Here is a 19116-nt window from a genome sequence, read left to right as displayed (position 1 = left end):
TGGGGATGGAGGGGCCTACAGGTGCAGGAGAAGGAGAGTTAGCAGTGGGGATGGAGGGGCCCTACAGGTGCAGGAGAAGGAGAGTTAGCAGTGGGGATGGAGGGGCCCTACAGGTGCAGGAGAAGGAGAGTTAGCAGTGGGGATGGAGGGGCCCTACAGGTGCAGGAGAAGGGAGAGTTAGCAGTGGGGATGGAGGGGCCCTACAGGTGCAGGAGAAGGAGAGTTAGCAGTGGGGATGGAGGGGCCCTACAGGTGCAGGAGAAGGAGAGTTAGCAGTGGGGATGGAGGGGCCCTACAGGTGCAGGAGAAGGAGAGTTAGCAGTGGGGATGGAGGGGCCCTACAGGTGCAGGAGAAGGAGAGTTAGCAGTGGGGATGGAGGGGCCCTACAGGTGCAGGAGAAGGAGAGTTAGCAGTGGGGATGGAGGGGCCCTACAGGTGCAGGAGAAGGAGAGTTAGCAGTGGGGATGGAGGGGCCCTACAGGTGCAGGAGAAGGAGAGTTAGCAGTGGGGATGGAGGGGCCCTACAGGTGCAGGCAGAGGAGAGTTAGCAGTGGGGATGGAGGGGCCCTACAGGTGCAGGAGAGGAGAGTTAGCAGTGGGGATGGAGGGGCCCTACAGGTGCAGGAGAAGGAGAGTTAGCAGTGGGGATGGAGGGGCCCTACAGGTGCAGGAGGAGGGAGAGTTAGCAGTGGGGGGATGGAGGGGCCCTACAGGTGCAGGAGAAGGAGAGTTAGCAGTGGGATGGAGGGGTCCCTACAGGTGCAGGAGAGGAGAGTTAGCAGTGGGGGATGGAGGGGCCCTACAGGTGCAGGAGAAGGAGAGTTAGCAGTGGGGATGGAGGGGCCCTACAGGTGCAGGCAGGAGGGAGAGTTAGCAGTGGGGATGGAGGGGCCCTACAGGTGCAGGCAGAGGGAGAGTTAGCAGTGGGGATGGAGGGGCCCTACAGGTGCAGGAGAAGGAGAGTTAGCAGTGGGGATGGAGGGGCCCTACAGGTGCAGGCAGAGGGAGAGTTAGCAGTGGGGATGGAGGGGCCCTACAGGTGCAGGAGAAGGAGAGTTAGCAGTGGGGATGGAGGGGCCCTACAGGTGCAGGAGAAGGAGAGTTAGCAGTGGGGGATGGAGGGGCCCTACAGGTGCAGGAGAGGGAGAGTTAGCAGTGGGGATGGAGGGGGCCCTACAGGTGCAGGAGAAGGAGAGTTAGCAGTGGGGATGGAGGGGCCCTACAGGTGCAGGAGAAGGAGAGTTAGCAGTGGGGGATGGAGGGGGCCCTACAGGTGCAGGCAGAAGGGAGAGTTAGCAGTGGGGATGGAGGGGCCCTACAGGTGCAGGCAGAGGGAGAGTTAGCAGTGGGGGATGGAGGGGCCCTACAGGTGCAGGCAGAGGGAGAGTTAGCAGTGGGGATGGAGGGGTCCTACAGGTGCAGGCAGAGGGAGAGTTAGCAGTGGGATGGAGGGGCCCTACAGGTGCAGGAGAAGGAGAGTTAGCAGTGGGGATGGAGGGGCCCTACAGGTGCAGGAGAAGGAGAGTTAGCAGGGGGGATGGAGGGGCCCTACAGGTGCAGGAGAAGGAGAGTTAGCAGTGGGGATGGAGGGGTCCTACAGGTGCAGGCAGAAGGAGAGTTAGCAGTGGGGATGGAGGGGCCCTACAGGTGCAGGAGAAGGAGAGTTAGCAGTGGGGATGGAGGGGCCCTACAGGTGCAGGCAGAGGAGAGTTAGCAGTGGGGATGGAGGGGCCCTAAGGTGCAGGCCAGAGGGAGAGTTAGCAGTGGGGATGGAGGGGTCCTACAGGTGCAGGCAGAAGGAGAGTTAGCAGTGGGGATGGAGGGGCCCTACAGGTGCAGGAGAGGGAGAGTTAGCAGTGGGGATGGAGGGGCCCTACAGGTGCAGGAGAAGGAGAGTTAGCAGTGGGGATGGAGGGGTCCTACAGGTGCAGGCAGAGGGAGAGTTAGCAGTGGGGATGGAGGGGTCCTACAGGTGCAGGAGAAGGAGAGTTAGCAGTGGGGATGGAGGGGCCCTACAGGTGCAGGAGAAGGAGAGTTAGCAGTGGGGATGGAGGGGCCCTACAGGTGCAGGAGAAGGAGAGTTAGCAGTGGGGATGGAGGGGCCCTACAGGTGCAGGAGAAGGAGAGTTAGCAGTGGGGATGGAGGGGCCCTACAGGTGCAGGAGAAGGAGAGTTAGCAGTGGGGATGGAGGGGTCCTACAGGTGCAGGCAGAGGGAGAGTTAGCAGTGGGGATGGAGGGGCCCCACAGGTGCAGGAGAAGGAGAGTTAGCAGTGGGGGTGGAGGGGCCCTACAGGTGCAGGCAGAAGGAGAGCTAGCAGTGGGGATGGAGGGGCCCTACAGGTGCAGGAGAGGGAGAGTTAGCAGTGGGGATGGAGGGGCCCTACAGGTGCAGGAGAAGGAGAGTTAGCAGTGGGGATGGAGGGGTCCTACAGGTGCAGGCAGAGGGAGAGTTAGCAGTGGGGATGGAGGGGCCCTACAGGTGCAGGAGAAGGAGAGTTAGCAGTGGGGATGGAGGGGCCCTACAGGTGCAGGAGAAGGAGAGTTAGCAGTGGGGATGGAGGGGCCCTACAGGTGCAGGAGAAGGAGAGTTAGCAGTGGGGATGGAGGGGGTCCTACAGGTGCAGGAGAGGGAGAGTTAGCAGTGGGGATGGAGGGGCCCTACAGGTGCAGGAGAAGGAGAGTTAGCAGTGGGGATGGAGGGGCCCTACAGGTGCAGGAGAAGGAGAGTTAGCAGTGGGGATGGAGGGGTCCTACAGGTGCAGGAGAAGGAGAGTTAGCAGTGGGGATGGAGGGGTCCTACAGGTGCAGGCAGAGGGAGAGTTAGCAGTGGGGATGGAGGGGCCCTACAGGTGCAGGCAGAAGGAGAGTTAGCAGTGGGGATGGAGGGGCCCTACAGGTGCAGGAGAGGGAGAGTTAGCAGTGGGGATGGAGGGGTCCTACAGGTGCAGGAGAAGGAGAGTTAGCAGTGGGGATGGAGGGGCCTTACAGGTGCAGGAGAAGGAGAGTTAGCAGTGGGGATGGAGGGGTCCTACAGGTGCAGGAGAAGGAGAGTTAGAGGTGGGGATGGAGGGGCCCTACAGGTGCAGGCAGAGGGAGAGTTAGCAGTGGGGATGGAGGGGCCCTACAGGTGCAGGAGAAGGAGAGTTAGCAGTGGGGATGGAGGGGTCCTACAGGTGCAGGAGAAGGAGAGTTAGCAGTGGGGATGGAGGGACCCTACAGGTGCAGGAGAAGGAGAGTTAGCAGTGGGGATGGAGGGGCCCTACAGGTGCAGGAGAAGGAGAGTTAGCAGTGGGGATGGAGGGGCCCTACAGGTGCAGGCAGAGGGAGAGTTAGCAGTGGGGATGGAGGGGTCCTACAGGTGCAGGCAGAGGAATCATTCACAGTTTTGGTGACTCCGCATCTTTCTGCCATTTTGGTTTTGTCTTCTAAAGGTGCCCCAAAATTCCTTCCCCACACAGTAGGGTGACCTAGATGTAGCTGATGTACGAACGAAGCTGCTGACGAATGCATCCTCTCGCTCCCAGTGCCCTGCTGGTAGTGGGGATCCTCTTCCTCCCTGCTTCATTGATAGCTCTGTCCTCGTTACTTGCATCTTCTTTCAGTCGGTCAGTAATCGAGCCGTGACGACATTAAACTTACCCTCCAGAATGGGCGCAGGGGCGATGGGGGCCTCAGACTCCCTCTTTGTCTCGAGAGCTGTCAGATGAGCCGGTCCTGCCTACATTTCCTTGCATGCAATGGGGTAAATCCAGGCCAGGCTTGAAATGGTAAAAAAAAAATGGGGGAGGGGGTGATATTCTCCCACCAATTTGGTCCGCCAATCGTTCCCCTTTTATCTCTGTTACAGTGTCAAACACACAACCCCCACCCCCCTTCATGGATTTCCATGCATTGATCATTCTTTCACTTCTCATCTCCTTAATTCCCTGTACGCACCCGGATCAGTCCAGACTGCTGGGTTACCCATCCCTGCCAGCAGATGGAGACAGAGAAAGTTTTACTGACACTGCCTCATAAGCTCCAGTGCCACCTGCAGTCCCTTAGTATTTCTCTGTCTCCAGCAGATGGCTGAGGATGTGCAAACTGTAGTTCTGAATTTTTTCTAGGGCTAAATTTCTTTTGAGCCTTCCTCCCGAGGGATTTCTTTTTGGTTTGTTTTAGGATTCTTTAAGGGTCCTACCCCGTCCGGTTGAGGCGGACGGGCCGGGGGTTGTCACCCTTTTGTGTGCTCGGTCTGTGCGCCTGTGGGGTGTGCATCTGGCTGACCAGATCCCTCCCCTCATGAGGCCGCTCAGGCAGCTGCAGGCTCCTGGGGTGGGGGGTGGGGGGGTTGGATTTGAATTCCCCCCCGTGCCTGAGACCACCTGTTTCAGGTTTTCAGCCTTAGTATCTCTTACCAAGAAAGTTTAAAAAAAAAAAAAAGAAAGCTTTAATTCAAAGGGCGAAACAGGCAGCACAGCCCTACGGGCAACCTCCTCCTCTATTTGCCGGTAAGATCAGCTCGGTTCCGGGGGTACTGTGTTCACGGTGCTTTCTGTGCCTTGCTCGGTGTTTCCCTCTCCGGCCCCCCCCTTCCCCAGCATGGCTCGTGCTGCCGCGTGCAGACACCGTTTTGCGGGCGGAGGGGCCCAGAGGGCCCCTCCGCCCGCAAAACGGTGTCGCAGCTCGGGCGAGTGCGCTGCTATTTTCGGCTGGAGCTCTGTCCTTGGTGCTTTTTTCTCAGACGGTGCGGGAAAGGCGGCCATCTTGGATTTTCCGACGGCCGTTCCCACGCCATCGGGGAGTGTGGGCGAGGATCCTCCATGTTTGTCCATGGCCCCAGTCTGACTGGGGCGGGAAGAGGAGGAGGCCACGGTTTTGCCCGTCTCTACTGCTTCTATTGTTAGCCCTGAGGGGGTCTGGGGCAGTGAGGATGTTTTCCCCTGAATTTGAGCTATTAATGCATGATGCCTTTTTGGCCAGCCAGCAGCCCTCTCGTGCACTGCCTTTGGCCAGATAAGTTCAGGCACAGCCCGGGGGTGCAGTGGGGGCTGCTTCTATTCAGGCTCAGTCAGGTGGATCCTCGGGGGCTGGTTCTGGTCCGGTCCAGAGGAGCAGGCCCGCAATGCCCCTGGCTCACAGACTGCTTGATCCGCTGGAACATGGCTCTCATGGATCTGGACAGGTTTCCAGAATCACAGGGGAGGAGTCTGACCAGGGGATTCGGTGGGTCCAGTTGATCCGGCTACTGGGGACCTCTCTGGGGGACGACCTGGGGATTTCTACTCCAGTGTCTGAGGACCCAAAGGAGTTCCGCTTGTTTAAAAAGGAGGAATTGGAGGTGTTGCTCCCATTAGCCTTTGAAGTATTAGGAGTTAAGATGCCCCAGAGCGATGTGGATTCAGAAGGAGCTGACCCGGTCCTTGGTGGGGTGGGGTCCCCCAGTGTTGGTTAGGAAGTTGGTAGATGTGGAGTGGGGGATGCCCGATGCTGGTCTGAAAGTTGCTAGGACCATGGGGAAGCTGTATGCTCTTCCTGAGGAGGACTTGGAATGTTTTGTTCTCCCGAAGGCGCATGCGGAGGTGTCCGTGGTGACTAAGAGAACCACTATGCCCGTGATGGGTTCCACGGCATTGAAGGATATGCAAGATCACAAGTTAGAGGTTCACCTCAAGCAGCTTTTTTAGGTCTCAGCTTTGGGGTTACTGGCTACGATTTGCTCAAGCTTCATGCGGCGTGCGTGCCTCCGCTGGGTGCAGCAAATGCAGGAGCACCATCGGGTGGCGGGGGAATACACAGACTCAACCGAGCGGGTTGAGGTGACTATGGCTTTCAGGGTGGATGCTCTCTATGATTTGGTGCATACTTCCTCTAGAGCTATGGCTTCGACGGTGGTGGCCAGATTACTCTGGCTGCATAATTGGTCGGCGGATGTCTCCTCAAAAATGCAGTTGGGCTCCTTACCTTTCAAAGGTCACTTTTTGTTTGGGGAACACCTTGAGCAGCTGATTCAATCTCTGGGTGATAATAAGCTGCTCTGTTTACCAAAAGATAAGCCTAAAGCTAAGAGATTCTTTCAGGTTTGGTCTTGGTTTCACTCTGATAGGAGATTAGGCCAGCGAGAGCTCCGCTTGCCTCTCAGAGATCTTGGAGGCAGTCCTTTCGTGGGTCTCGAAGACCATTTCAAGGGGCCGCAGGAGTATCAGCGACTGGTGGCAAGTCCTCACAATGAGGAAAGGCTGGTCCACTCCGTTGTTCCTATTATAGGAGGTCGCTTGACTCAATTTTACGACAAGTGGGCCAAGATTACACAGGACCAGTGAGTTCTCATTGTGGTAAAAGACGGCTACGTTTTAGAATTTGCTCGGCCCATTTGAGAACTGTTTCTAATTTCCCCCTGTGGTCCAGTGAGCAAACAGTTAGCGGTGCGGGAGACCCTAGTGCGTCTCTAGAGCTTGGGAGCGGTAATACCAGTGTCCTCCACAGAGGTTCGCACGGGGCACTACTCCATCTATTTTCTGGTCCCAAAGAAAGAGGGTATGTTCTGTCCTATCCTCGATTTGAGGAACACGAATGCCACCCTTAAAGTTCTCTGCTTCTGGATGGAGACCTTGCGTTCTGTGATCTCAGCTGTTCGCAAGGGGGAGGTTTTGGCTTCCTTGGATCTCACGGAGGCCTATCTGTGTATTCCGATCCATCCGGACTCCCAACGCTTTCTTCGCTTCATGGTGCTAGGCCACCATTTTCAGTTTTGTGCTCTTCCTTTCGGTTTAGCCACAGCACCAGGCAGCTTCACCAAGGTGATGGTGATGGTGGAGGCGGTGTTCCAGAAGGAGGGAATCCTGGTGCACCCATATCTGGACGACTGGCTTATCAAGGCAAAATCGAAAGCTCTCTGTCTTCAGTCCGGTCAGCAGAGTTCTTGAGGTTCTGTTAGGTTTGTGGCATATTGTGGATCCTTGGTTGAAGTGACGATGACTCCTCCCACGGGGAGGGGCCCCGTGGGGAACCTCAGCAATTGGCTAGACTCTAGTAAGCAGACACTAAGGAAAGAAAGCTTTATAATACTGCTGTTGAAGAGTTGAATCTTGCCCAAGGAACGGACAGTATTGTAGTCCAGCGATAACACAATAAGCTCAGACAGTCTCTGTAGTTGATGGTCTCACCCAGATGTAGCAAAGGTGCAGTAGTGTTCCGCAGCACGGGATAGGTCGAGCACCTGAAGGGTGGGATGAAGAGAGCTGGAGCGTAGTGATACTCACACAGTAGCAGTGCTGGTAACTTCCTTCGATAATTGAATGAAGAGGGGGACCCGAGGTCTGAGATGCATGATACCCTGAGTAGAGTAGGCCCTCGAGGAGCGAGTACCTAGGTGCGTAGAGGGTTCCTGAAAGAAAGCAGACAGGATCCCCGAGGAGCGGGTGTCCTTACGGTTAGGCAGATTAACCCCGGAGGGCGAGTAGAAGCGAGAGGACCCCGAGGAGCGGGTACCCAGAGTTTCCATAGGAGCGAGATACTCCGGAGGATAGTGAGGAATCCAAGTGAGCAGCTTAGAAGTGGTCAGATTAGAAAAACCAAAGTCCTTGCTAACTCGTTCAATTGGAGCGGAGCGGAGGTTCAAATATCCGGAGGTACTAACATCATGCGGTGGGGCTGCCCCCGAGGTTCCCGCCATGACATATTCAAAAACGTAGGCAGTGTGCCGTAGGAGGCCTCAGGAAGAAGCATGGTGGACAGGGACGCCCATGCTGGCTTGGAGACGCCGAGGGTTTCGGCAAACAGCAGCAGAGGCAGCCATTCTTCCAATGGAGGAGAAAAAGGGTAAAAGAGAGGTGAGGCAGAGCGTTCGCAGCCGTCTGCGACTGACGGACGCAACAGGTTCTTCAGTCTCTCGGCTGGGTGGTAAACCTGGCAAATAGTCATTTGACTCCAACTCAGTCCTTGGAGTACTTGGGCGCTTGCTTCGACACTTGGATCGGCAGGGTGTATCTCTCGGAGGAGAGAGTGCTCAGTCTGCAAAATCTGGTCCGCTAGTTGTTGAAGTTGCGAGTTCCCAAAGTGTGGGATTACTTACAAGTTCTCAGATCCATGACTTTAACTTTGGAATTGGTTCTATGGGTGTTTTTCCATATGATGCCATTACAAAGGGCACTTTTGGCACGTTGGAAGCCCACCTCAGAGGAATTTCTCTTGCCGTTACCTCTCGAGGGCGGTAGCCAGAGACAGTCTTTCTTGGTGGCTTCAGACTCTCAATCTGGTTTGCGGGATGGACCTCGAAGTTCCAGACTGGGTGATTGTTAAGGCCGATGCCAGATTCTCTGGCTGGAAAGCGGTTTGTCAACATCATTCAGTCTGCAAAGGAATCTGCATGGTCTATCAACTGTTTGGAGACCAGGACGGTCCATCTAGTCTTGAGATCTTGCTGTTTGGAGACCAAGGTGGTCCATCTAGCCTTGAGTTCTTGCCGTTAGTGAAAGGTCGCCTGTTGAGGATTCTTTCCGACAATGCGACGACAGTAGCGTATATCAATAGGCAGGGCAGAACCAAGAGTCAGTCAGTAGCTTGGGAAGCTCAAGTCTTAATTCATTGGGCGGAGTCCCACCTAGAGGGAATAGCTGCGTCTCACATAGCCAGGGTCGAAAATGTTCAAGCGGATTTCCTAAGTCGGACTCAGTTAGATCCAGGCGAGTGGGAATTGTCAGATGTCATTGGGGGTCTCCTCACGTGATTTAATGGCAACTCGTCAGAATGACAAAGCGTTTCAGTTCTCCAGTCGAAGGCGACAGCACGGAGCCTAAGGCGTCGACTGTTAGAGTATGGAAGGTGTTCGAGTCCTGGTGTGCTACTCATGGAATTCAAGTCCTCCAGTCCTCCATTCCCTATATTTTGTCCTTTTTGCAAGATGGTTTCACTAAAGGCTTATCTCCTAGCTCTCTTAGAGTTCAATTGGCAGCGTTGGGTTGCCTTCAGGGCAAAATCTGGGATTCCGCTATTGCAGCTCATCCGGATGTTGTCAGGTTCCTTAGAGGGTCAGGTGGTTTCCACTTTTCATGTGTGTTGCGACTGTCGCTGCCCAACGTCTCCACTCCGCCCACCTTACCTCTTTGGCGACTCCCTCTTTGGTTGATGTAAGTTTGGCTGCCGCGGCGTCATCTTGCCGACCTCCTCCGGTGTCCCCGGACTGGCTAGACGCTGTCTTCCGCCATGTTCTCCTAAAGCTCTAAGGGCGGGTGCGCGGCACAGCCCCGACTCAAGTACCAGCTGTGGCGCGAACCTCAGGGGCATCACCCTGAGATGACGTCATCCTCACCGGATACTTAAGGTCTTCATTTTTGCTTGCTATTCGAGTTAGCAAGGGCTTCCTCCAGGTATCGTTGCGGATGGGATTCGCTCTCTGCATACCTTGCTACTCTGCCTCCTTGGACTTTACCAGGAGTACCCGCTCCTTGGGGGCCTCGCTCTCTCTCTTATTTTTCAGGTCACAGTCTGGAACCGGTACTCACTCCTCGAGGGCCCACGTTCCCGGACCTGCTACCAAATACAACTTCTGCCAGGAAGTCACTGCTGCCTACAACACCAGTGAGTTATCATCTCTCTCTCAGAGCCTCCCTGGAACCAGGTACTCCCTCCTCGAGGGCCTACTTCATTCCAGCTTCTGGGCTGCTTCAAGAGACTATTGTGTGAGTGTTACCATCAAGGGTCTGTTCCTGAACTCTGCATACCCTGCCTACTCACTCTATTTAGTTTCTCTACAGCTCAGCCATCCTGGGATCGCTGTTCCAGTGCCTGAGGGACTGCAGCCCAGCCGGGCTCGTCCAGCTCACTACTGCCACCTCTGGTGGTTCACTAAAAAACAGTTTAATAAAAGAACTAGTGTGTGTCTGTCTCCCAACTCTGAGCCTGACCGGTGGTCCCTCTCGGGATCTTCCCCCGTGGGCGTGGTCATCTGCCACCAGCCCAAGGATCCACCCACAACCATCACAAATAATAACAATGTGAACCAGACGGTGGAGCTTCCAGCCTTTCCAACGGTAGATGTATCAGTTCCACATGCGAAAGAGCTCAAACGTTTAGATGTTCGGCGAGCTCTATTACGCTATCTCGAGATGATGAATGATTTCAGGAGGTCCGACCACCTTTTTGTTTTGTGGAGCGGCGCAAAATGAGGTTTCAAAGCTTCTAAGGCTACTATTGCACATTAGTTGAAAGAGGCTATTGGGTCCACTTACATTACTGCTGGTAGGGAGATTCCGGAAGGATGCATGCTCATTCTACACTTTCGCAGGCAGCCTCCCGGGTGGAGGTGCAACTGGTGTCTCCTCTCGAGATTTGCAGAGCAGCAACTTGGAAGTCGCTGCATACTTTTGCGCGACACTATCGTTTGGATGTGGGAGATTCAGGTTCTCCTTCCTTTGGTGAGAGTGTTCTGTGAGCGGGACTCTCCAGGTCCCACCCTAAGTAGGGGGCTTTGGTACATCCCAGGAGTCTGGATTGATCCGTGGTACTACAGGATCGAAAATTAGCGGGTAAGAACCAATTTTCCTTTCTGGCTCTCTCTCCATTTTCTCTCAACTCTCCACCATTGTCTCTTGACCACCTTCCCCCTCCCTCTCTTTCTTTCAACATCCCATCTCCTCCCATATTTCTCTTTCCAGCCAGCTATCTTTCCCCATGTTTTCTCACTCTCCTCTCCCATTTGAACCTTTTATCGGTGCAGAGACAGTACGCCCAGACCCGGTGACTGCTGCTCCTCATCAGTGCCCTTCCTACCTTTCTTCAGCAGCTGGCTAGAGGGACTCTGCCAGTTGTGTATCCTTCCTCCTCTCATTGGGCTGAAGCAGGGTAGGAGAGCACCCATCCCCAGGCTTGGCTCTGTCCGTCCTCTCTTGACTTGGTGCTGTAGGGCCACCCTATTCAAGAGGAAGGCTGATAAGCTTATTATAGCTCTGCCCCCCCCCCCTAGTTAATGCCTATTATGATGGCTCCCCTGTAACCCACTAGCTGTGGAGACCCATGAATAGCTTTCTACAAAGTCGGCAGCAACAAATAAGAATAAGCCAGAACAGGCCCAAATGTTCACATAAATCCTTTACCAAACTCACAGAAAACTACTCCTATAATATGACTACACAGTCAGAAATGGGCACTGTCAAGTGCTCATTCCAGTCCTATCCCTAACCTGTAAATCACCATCCACGGAAATCTCATCAGCTACACCCAGAACTGAAATTATTTCAGGAAGTGAAATGCAAATAATAGATTTCACCCAATATAACCTGGTATTCATCAGGAGCCTGTGCTAATATATTCTGTGGGAGCTCCTACTGTCACCTGGCACTCCTCAGGGGCCCGTGATAATACACTTTGTGGGGAGCTCCTAACATCAAGTGATACTGCTCAGGAGCCTCTGATAATACTCTCTGTGGGAGCTCCTACTGTCACCTGGTACTCCTCAGGAGCCCATGATAATAGAATATGTGAGCTCCTACTGTCAGCTGGCACTCCTCAGGGGCCTGTGATAATACACTTTGTGGGGAGCTCCTACCATCAAGTGATACTGCTCAGGAACCTCTGATAATACTCTCTGTGGGAGCTCCTACTGTCACCTGGTACTCATCAGGAGCTTGTGATATTATTCTCTGTGGGAACTCCTACCATCACAAGATACTGCTCAGGAGCCTGCGATAATACTCTCTGTGGGAGCTCCTACTGTCACCTGGTACTCATCCGGAGCTTGTGATATTATTCTCTGTGGGAACTCCTACCATCACAAGATACTGCTCAGGAGCCTGCGATAATACACTCTGTGGGTTGCTCCTACCATCACGTGATACTGCTCAGGAGCTTGTGATAATACTCGCTGTGGGAGCTCCTACAGTCAAGTGATACTGCTCAGGGAATCATGATAATACAGTCTGTAGGAGCTCCTGTTGTCAGCTCATTCTCCTCAGGGGCCCATGATAATACACTCTGTGGGAGCTCTTACTCTCATCTGGTACTCCTCAGGGGCCCATGAAAATAGACTATGGGTGCGCCCACTGTCAGCTGGTACTCCTCAGGGATCCGTGATAATACACTCTGTAGGGAGTTCCTACCGTCATCTGGTATTGCTCAGGGGCGCGTGATAATACAGTCTGTGGAGAGCTCCTACAGCTGCCTGATTCTGTTTAGGGGCCCATGATAATACATTGTATAGAGAGCTCCTACTGTCATGTGATACTGCTCAGGGGCCTCTTATAATACATCCTTTGAGGAGACCCTATTATCACATGGTACTGCTTAGGGGCCTGGCTTATACACCCTTAGAGGATGTGATATGGCTCAGAGAGCTGTGATATCACACCTCTGTGAAACTCCTACCCTCACCTCATATTGGTCAGGGACTCATGATAACATTCCGTGGGAATCCCCTGCATTCACTTTATACTGTTTAGGGGCCCATGATAACACACCCTGTGTTCCTACCAACAAGTGACACTGCCAAGGACCCATGATCATGCACTCTGGGGGAATTGCAACCATCATCTGGTACTGTTTAGAGGTCCAAGATAATGTAGCCAGTGACTAGTTTTACTTGCTGGCTTCCTCCCCCTACCCCGCTTCCCAGGGGTTGGCGTGCAGAGCTGCAACAGCAGCATTAAAGAGAAGCAGCTGGAGATGTGGCCACAGCAGGTCAGTCGGAGCAATTGCTACAGGAGAGGCCCCACACCAAGCCAGGCCCGACCAGGAGACAGGAGTCCTCTTTAAGGGCCCCCCCCCCCTACCAGAGCTGCTAGAGGTGAAAGAAGGTTCCTATCCCTGATGGCTCAGTTGTAGAGAAGGTTCCCCAGGAAGGTGTGAAGAGGGGTCTGTTGAAGAGGATGCATAGAAGAAAGACAAAGCTTGGGGATTCCTTGTACTCGGTGAGAGGAAACTGGCCAGAGAAGTCTGAGGAGAGGAGGAGCAGAGACAGAGGAGATAAAAAAGGAAGCCCCCAAAGCACCAGAGTCAGTCACAGAGGACTGGCAGAGAAAAGAGGCAGCAGGAAGCTGGGAGAAGCTCAACAGCCCAGGAAGGTGCGCCTAATCTAGAAGCTTCTGGGGCAGAGAAGGGAACTGGAAGCCAAGCTTCACTGAGGATCAGATCCAGTAAGAGGAGCCCTGATCCAGAGAGAGTGACAACGGTCATTCAGAGACCATGTGCTAGCCCTGGTCCAGAGAGAATGGTTTAGCTGTGATCCAGAGAGAGTGCCCAGACCAGATTCAGAGGTGAGGGAGCTGCGCCAGGGAGAGGGCGAGCCTAGCTGCCTGGCAGTTGTGAGCCCGGCCAGACCCTGAGAGCCAGTCACAAGGGCAGTGCCTGGGTCTCTAGAGCTGAAGAAATCTCAAGGAACAAACTCCTGAGCCGCCTCTGTGTGACAGTCAAAGAGTGACTGAGCTGTGGTTTTGTCATGGTTCGTGAGTCTTTGGACTGTGGTGTGGTTGACGCAGCTTAGAAGGCGAACCCACTAGGCCCACACCGACAGAAGGCGGACATGCTCGGGGTCTAGATCTGACTTCACCTGTACCAATCCCTTCCCCCTCAGGCTGGGCCCTTGGGTTCTGGGGCCAGCAGGGTGGGGGCGAGAGCCCCACATGAGCAGACAAGCGTAATCCAGAAACAGCCAGAAATCAAGGCAGGCGTAGAACAGGTGGTGAAGTTCAGGCCGAGGTCGGGGCAGGTGGAGATCAGGCAGAGTCACGTTTCCGGCAAGGTCAAGCACAGATCAGTCCAAGGCAGGGACGTGGAGAGGGGGCTCAGGCTCGGAACTGGGGCCCGCGAGGCAAGGCAAGGTCCGGGGCAGGCACGGCGAGGTCAAGAACTGGAGAAGGCACCAGGAGGGTGAGTGCGGCTGGTAGTGCGACTGGGGTATACATACCCAGTCACCTAATGTCATCAGGTAGCACCTGCCGCTGGATTTCCCGCTGTGGGGCTCTCACAGGTCGACACACACCCAGAGGTTGTGGCCCGGGAGGAGGACGGCGATACCGGCATTCCCATGGCATCTGAGGGTGAGTGCGGCCGGTTGCGGGACCATCCCATGGCCAGCCAAGCATGACAGGTTTTCTCCTAGCGTTATGCAGTTCACCAAGGATCTAGTTCGAGTGAGGGAACACTTACCCACCGTGAAGGAAACCCTTTGGAGTAGAGGGTAGTTAAGGCAACTGGGAGGGAGAAAAATCTTATGTCAGGGAGACAGATCCTGTGGTAAGTCAAGAGGCTCGAGAAGAGCTACAGCGAGGGAGCCACAACACGGTGGGAGGAACCAGGAATCGTTTGCGCTGAGGCATCTCGTCAAAAGGGCTCCACCAAATCGTGAGCTCCCCATTTGTGCTCTCACATACTTTGGGGAACCCAGTTTGTTCGACTATGTTGTGATATTGAATTCCAGAGCTCTAGCAATCAGGGTAGCTCAACACTTACCCTGCCAGGAGTAGTCCAGGTATTTCTGGGAGGGTGCAGAGAAATCTCTGAAAGGTGTTTTGGAGTTAAAATGTAAAAGTTTCACCACAACACTGAATTTGTACGGATCGATTTACCGCTTGTTGACCCAAAAGGTATTTGGATAAGATTTTTTACTTGTCTGACAAATGTTTCTTGTGCTATTGTAGTAAGAGGAGTACATGAAAAGCTGACGCTGACATTTTTCATTTGTGATTGCTGATTTACCGTTCTTTCAATGTAATTGAAACTACAAATAAAAACTGTATTTGTTTTGTATCCATCCCAGCCTCTTACTCCTACTAACTTGTGGCCAAGCAGGATTGGCCCTTGTCCTGGTTACCTGCCAGAGGACTGGGATTTTGGGACAGGAAGTAGGCCTTTCCCCCAGTGCCTTGTTGCTCTTCAGGTGAGGCCTCCCTGGACTCTGTGACAGGAGCGGGGATGAACTTCCTTACTTGAGGGGGCGCTGGATCACAATAATACACCCCGTAGGGAGCTCCTACTGTCACCAGGTAGTGCTCAAGGGCACATGATAATACATCCTTGGAGGAGCTCAGACTCCTGGTATTGCGCCTGTGATACATCCTTGGGAAGCTCATACCATCACTTGGTACTGCTCAGAGGTCCAATATAATACACCCTGCAGGGAGCTCCTTCCATTATGTGATACTGCTCAGGGGCCCTGGATAATACATCCTCTGAGGAGCTCCTACCCTCACCTTGTACTGGTCAGGGACCCATAATAATGGGCTCCATGGGGATCTCCTTTCATCATCTGGTAATGCTCAGAGGTCCAAGATAATACACCCTGCAGGAAGCAACTACCATCACCAGATACTGCTCAGGGTCCCTGGATAAAACGTCCTCTGAGGAGCTCCTACCCTCGCTTGCTACTCGTCAAAGGCCAGAATTATCACATCTATCCCTACTCTTTTTGCCATCCCAGATTAACCAGGGCAAAAGACGCCAAACCTCGCCCGGTGGAAAACTACTGCTGCTTCTGCTCTATGAAATTCTGATAATAAAGATGGAGGGGAGTTGGGAGGGGCAGAGGAGCCTTTCAGGATAGGTGACTCTCCATTAGCTTGGTCTAAAGGTTTACAAGACTTGCGGAAGGAATCCCCGACACCAGCGGCACTGGAGACTGGAAGTCCCTGATCATAGCCTTATTCATTTCAACCAAGTTTACTCGAAGCAGAATAAACTCCCCAAAGCCTTTAAATGTATTTCATCGTTGTTTCTTGACTAGAATGTAAGCTCCACGGAGCAGGGGCCATCTCTTATGTGTACCCACAAAGAGCGGAGCCACATCTCAATCATGCAAAAGAAATAATAACGCCGCAGTAGTGGGAGCACATCACACGCTCTGCGTACCAGGAAAGCCATGAAAGGACCTGAGGAGTGGTGGCTCCAGTCCAGAGATGTGTTATCTAGACAGTATTTTACGACGGAGCACACGACCCTTGCAATGCCTTATGGCCCACAGAGCAAAACTGTAGTAGCCCTATTGGTTCTGGGGGACTGTATACATAACGCACTCTTTCAGAAATTCCTCCACGAATGCCCTACGGTGACAACGCGAGACAATTATGAGCACTGGTATACACGAGGGTTTATTCTTTTCACACACACACACACTCAAAAAAACTGAGGAGATCTGATTAGTTAAAAACTAGCTCAACTGGGGATGGTGCCCCCTGCATCTGGAAAGGAAAATTCCTCAATTTGGGTTATAAAAAACTTGTCAGGTTTTTCACAATGCCTTGCAAAAAATAACAGCATATTCAACCAGTTCAAAGCAGGCTGCACACCAAGTTCTTCGGTTCCACCACACGCGCCCCAGAGTGTCCCTCCTCTGGCACCCCGTGCGTCGCCGGTTCGGTGACACGGCCGCACTCCCACCAGGTGCAGCCCTTCTTGGGAAGCTGATCGTGCTATGTTAGACTTTTTTTTTCCTTTTATAGGAACAGAAATGCATGAAGCCCTCTTGTCTACATGGAGGCAGCAACTTCTTTCTGGAGAGTGTTCAGGCCCAGTGCATTCTGGGTAAGCTGGCCATAGGTTTTCCCGTACTGGAACTTGTATCCTGCAAGGAGAGAGAGAAACGCTTAGGGGGACCCAGGCACCGAAGGAGGAGAGAACAGAGAATATTCTGAAATCTAGATCTCAGTGCCTCTTGTCGATATTAAACAGGGAATTGCTGCTCCCTTTCCAGTTCAGCTTTACTCTGGGCCTTATTTCCTTATCAAAACATTGACGGACATGATCCCGTGGCACAAATCCATTAAAAGGATCGTACCGGGAGCTTGCAAGTGAATTACTGACTCCCAGATAACCAATAAACAGGCCGATTCAGTAAAAATGCGGGAGAGCGGTGCGCGCGATACAGTATGCAAATGAGGTGGTGCGGTAGAAACAGGCAAAAGGAGGCGCTAGGGACACTAGCGCGTCCCTAGCGCCTCCTTTTAGCCCGGAGCGGCGGCTGTCAGCGGGATTGACAACCGACGCTCAATTTTGCCGGCGTCGGTTCTCGAGCCCGCTGACAGCCTTGGGCTCGGAAACCGGACGCCGGCAAAATTGAGCGTCCGGTTTTCGGCCCGACAGCCGCCGGCCCATTTTAATTCTTTCTTTTTTCTTTTACTTTTTTTTACCCTTCGGGACCTCCGACTTAATATCGCTATGATATTAAGTCGGAGGGTGCACAGAAAAGCAGTTTTTACTGCTTTTCTGTGCACTTTCCCGGTGCCGGCAGAAACTAGCGCCTACCTTTGGGTAGGCGCTAATTTCTTAGAGTAAAATGTGCGGCTTGGCTGCACATTTTACTTTCTGTATCCTGTGCGCATACCTAATAGGGCCATCAACATGCATTTGCATGTTGAGGGCGCTATTAGGTGCCGCGGGTTGGACGTGCGTTTTCCTCCCCTTACTGAATAAGGGGTAAGGGAAAACGCGCGTCCAAGAGCAGGCTAACAGTGCGCTCCGTCGCAGAGCACTGTACTGTATCGGCCTGAAAATAAGGAAGCACATCCTGTGACTAAAGAGAGGGAGACTCTACCCCGGGAGGAGTAAAACCATGGAATATGTTTGGAGGGGAAACATATTTAAGAAGAGGTTGGTTGAGTTCTGGGAAGCCAGAAAGATCACTGGGTGCGATGGCAATATGCTAAGGTTTCAGGTGCTGATCCAAGGAGATGCTATTTTAGGCTCTTGAGATCCAACCTTCTCCTATAGAGATGACTTTTTTTGGGAGCAAAGTATTTTTTTTTCCTGCCCTTGGATCACCGCATGGGAACTGCCAGAGAGGCTGCTCAAGAAATTAACTGACTTATTATTTATTTATTTACTTAGCAATCATTTATATCCCACGACTTCCGACTAACGTTCGGAGCGGTAGACATCATACAGGCACATAAAGCATAAAACAAGATACAAACACATCAAACATTCTACTAGCAAACATTATCTAAAACAATATTTACAATTATGATGACCCATTGCTGTCTCTTCAGGCTAATATGTAGACTCTCCCCTGCTACCACAGCAGCTTCCCATGCCTACTTACTAACCTGTCCATATCCTTACCACATCACCCTCCCTCACTACTACCTCACTGTGCTGCTCTCACATGCGAACACATCACCCACCCACATGAACAACCAGCCACCCCTCCCTCAATACCATCCTCATGTTACCCTCCCTCGCTACATTAGAACATAAGAAATTGCCATACTGAGTCAGACCAAGGGTCCATCAAGCCCAGCATCCTGTTTCCAACAGAGGCCAAACCAGGCCACAAGAACCTGGCAATTACCCAAACACCAAGAAGATCCCATGTTACTATTGCTAGTAATAGCAGAGGCTATTCCCTAAGTCAACTTGATTAATAGCCATTAATGGACTTCTCCTCCAAGAACTTATCCAAACCTTTTTTAAACCCAACTAAACTAACTGCACTAACCACATCCTGTGGCAACAAATTCCAGAGCTTAACTGTGCGTTGAATGAAAAATAATTTTCTCTGATTAGTTTTAAATGTGCCCCATGCTAACTTCATGGAGTGCCCCCTAGTCCTTCTATTATCTGAAAGAGTAAATAACTGATTCACATCTACTCGGTCAAGACCTCTCATGATCTTAAACACCTCTATCATATCCCCCCTCAGCCGTCTCTTCTCCAAGCTGAACAGTCCTAACCTCTTCAGCATTTCCTCATAGGGGAGCTGTTCCATCTCCTTTATCATTTTGGTTGCCCTTCTCTGTACCTTCTCCAGTGCAACTATTTTTTTTTTTAGATGGCAACCAGCATTGTACACAGTACTCAATGTGCAGCCTCACCAACAGAGGCATTATGATATTTTCTGTTTTATTAACCATTCCCTTCCTAATAATTCCTAACACTCTGTTTGCTTTTTTGACTGCTGCAGCACACTGAGCCAACGATTTTAAAGTATTATCCACTATGATGCCTAGATCTTTTTCCTGGGTGGTAGCTCCTAATATGGAACCTAACATCGTGTAACTACAGCATGGGTTATTTTTCCCTATATGCATCACCTTGCACTTGTCCACATTAAATTTCATCTGCCATTTGGATGTCCAATCTTCCAGTCTTGCAAGGTCCTCCAGTAATTTATCACAATCTGCTTGTGATTTAACTACTCTGAATAATTTT

At 52.5% G+C, this 19116-nt stretch overlaps 1 protein-coding gene across 1 annotated transcript in view; it reads right to left on the bottom strand.

Annotated features, from left to right (window-relative positions):
- Positions 1-16035: 16035 nt before the first annotated feature.
- The window catches only part of FAM166B (family with sequence similarity 166 member B), a 30664-nt gene continuing 27583 nt past the window's right edge, over positions 16036-19116 (bottom strand). The window contains exon 6 of the mRNA XM_029581836.1: positions 16036-16531. Coding sequence (XP_029437696.1) covers positions 16437-16531 — 95 coding nt within the window. The 3' untranslated portion in view covers positions 16036-16436. The remainder of the gene's footprint in view (positions 16532-19116) is intronic.

This window comes from Rhinatrema bivittatum, chromosome 1 (genome assembly GCF_901001135.1).
Source record: "Rhinatrema bivittatum chromosome 1, aRhiBiv1.1, whole genome shotgun sequence".
Taxonomy (NCBI): Eukaryota; Metazoa; Chordata; class Amphibia; order Gymnophiona; family Rhinatrematidae; genus Rhinatrema; species Rhinatrema bivittatum.
The sequence above is the reverse complement of the archived record's forward strand: the minus strand, read 5'-3'. Positions and strand labels throughout refer to the sequence as shown.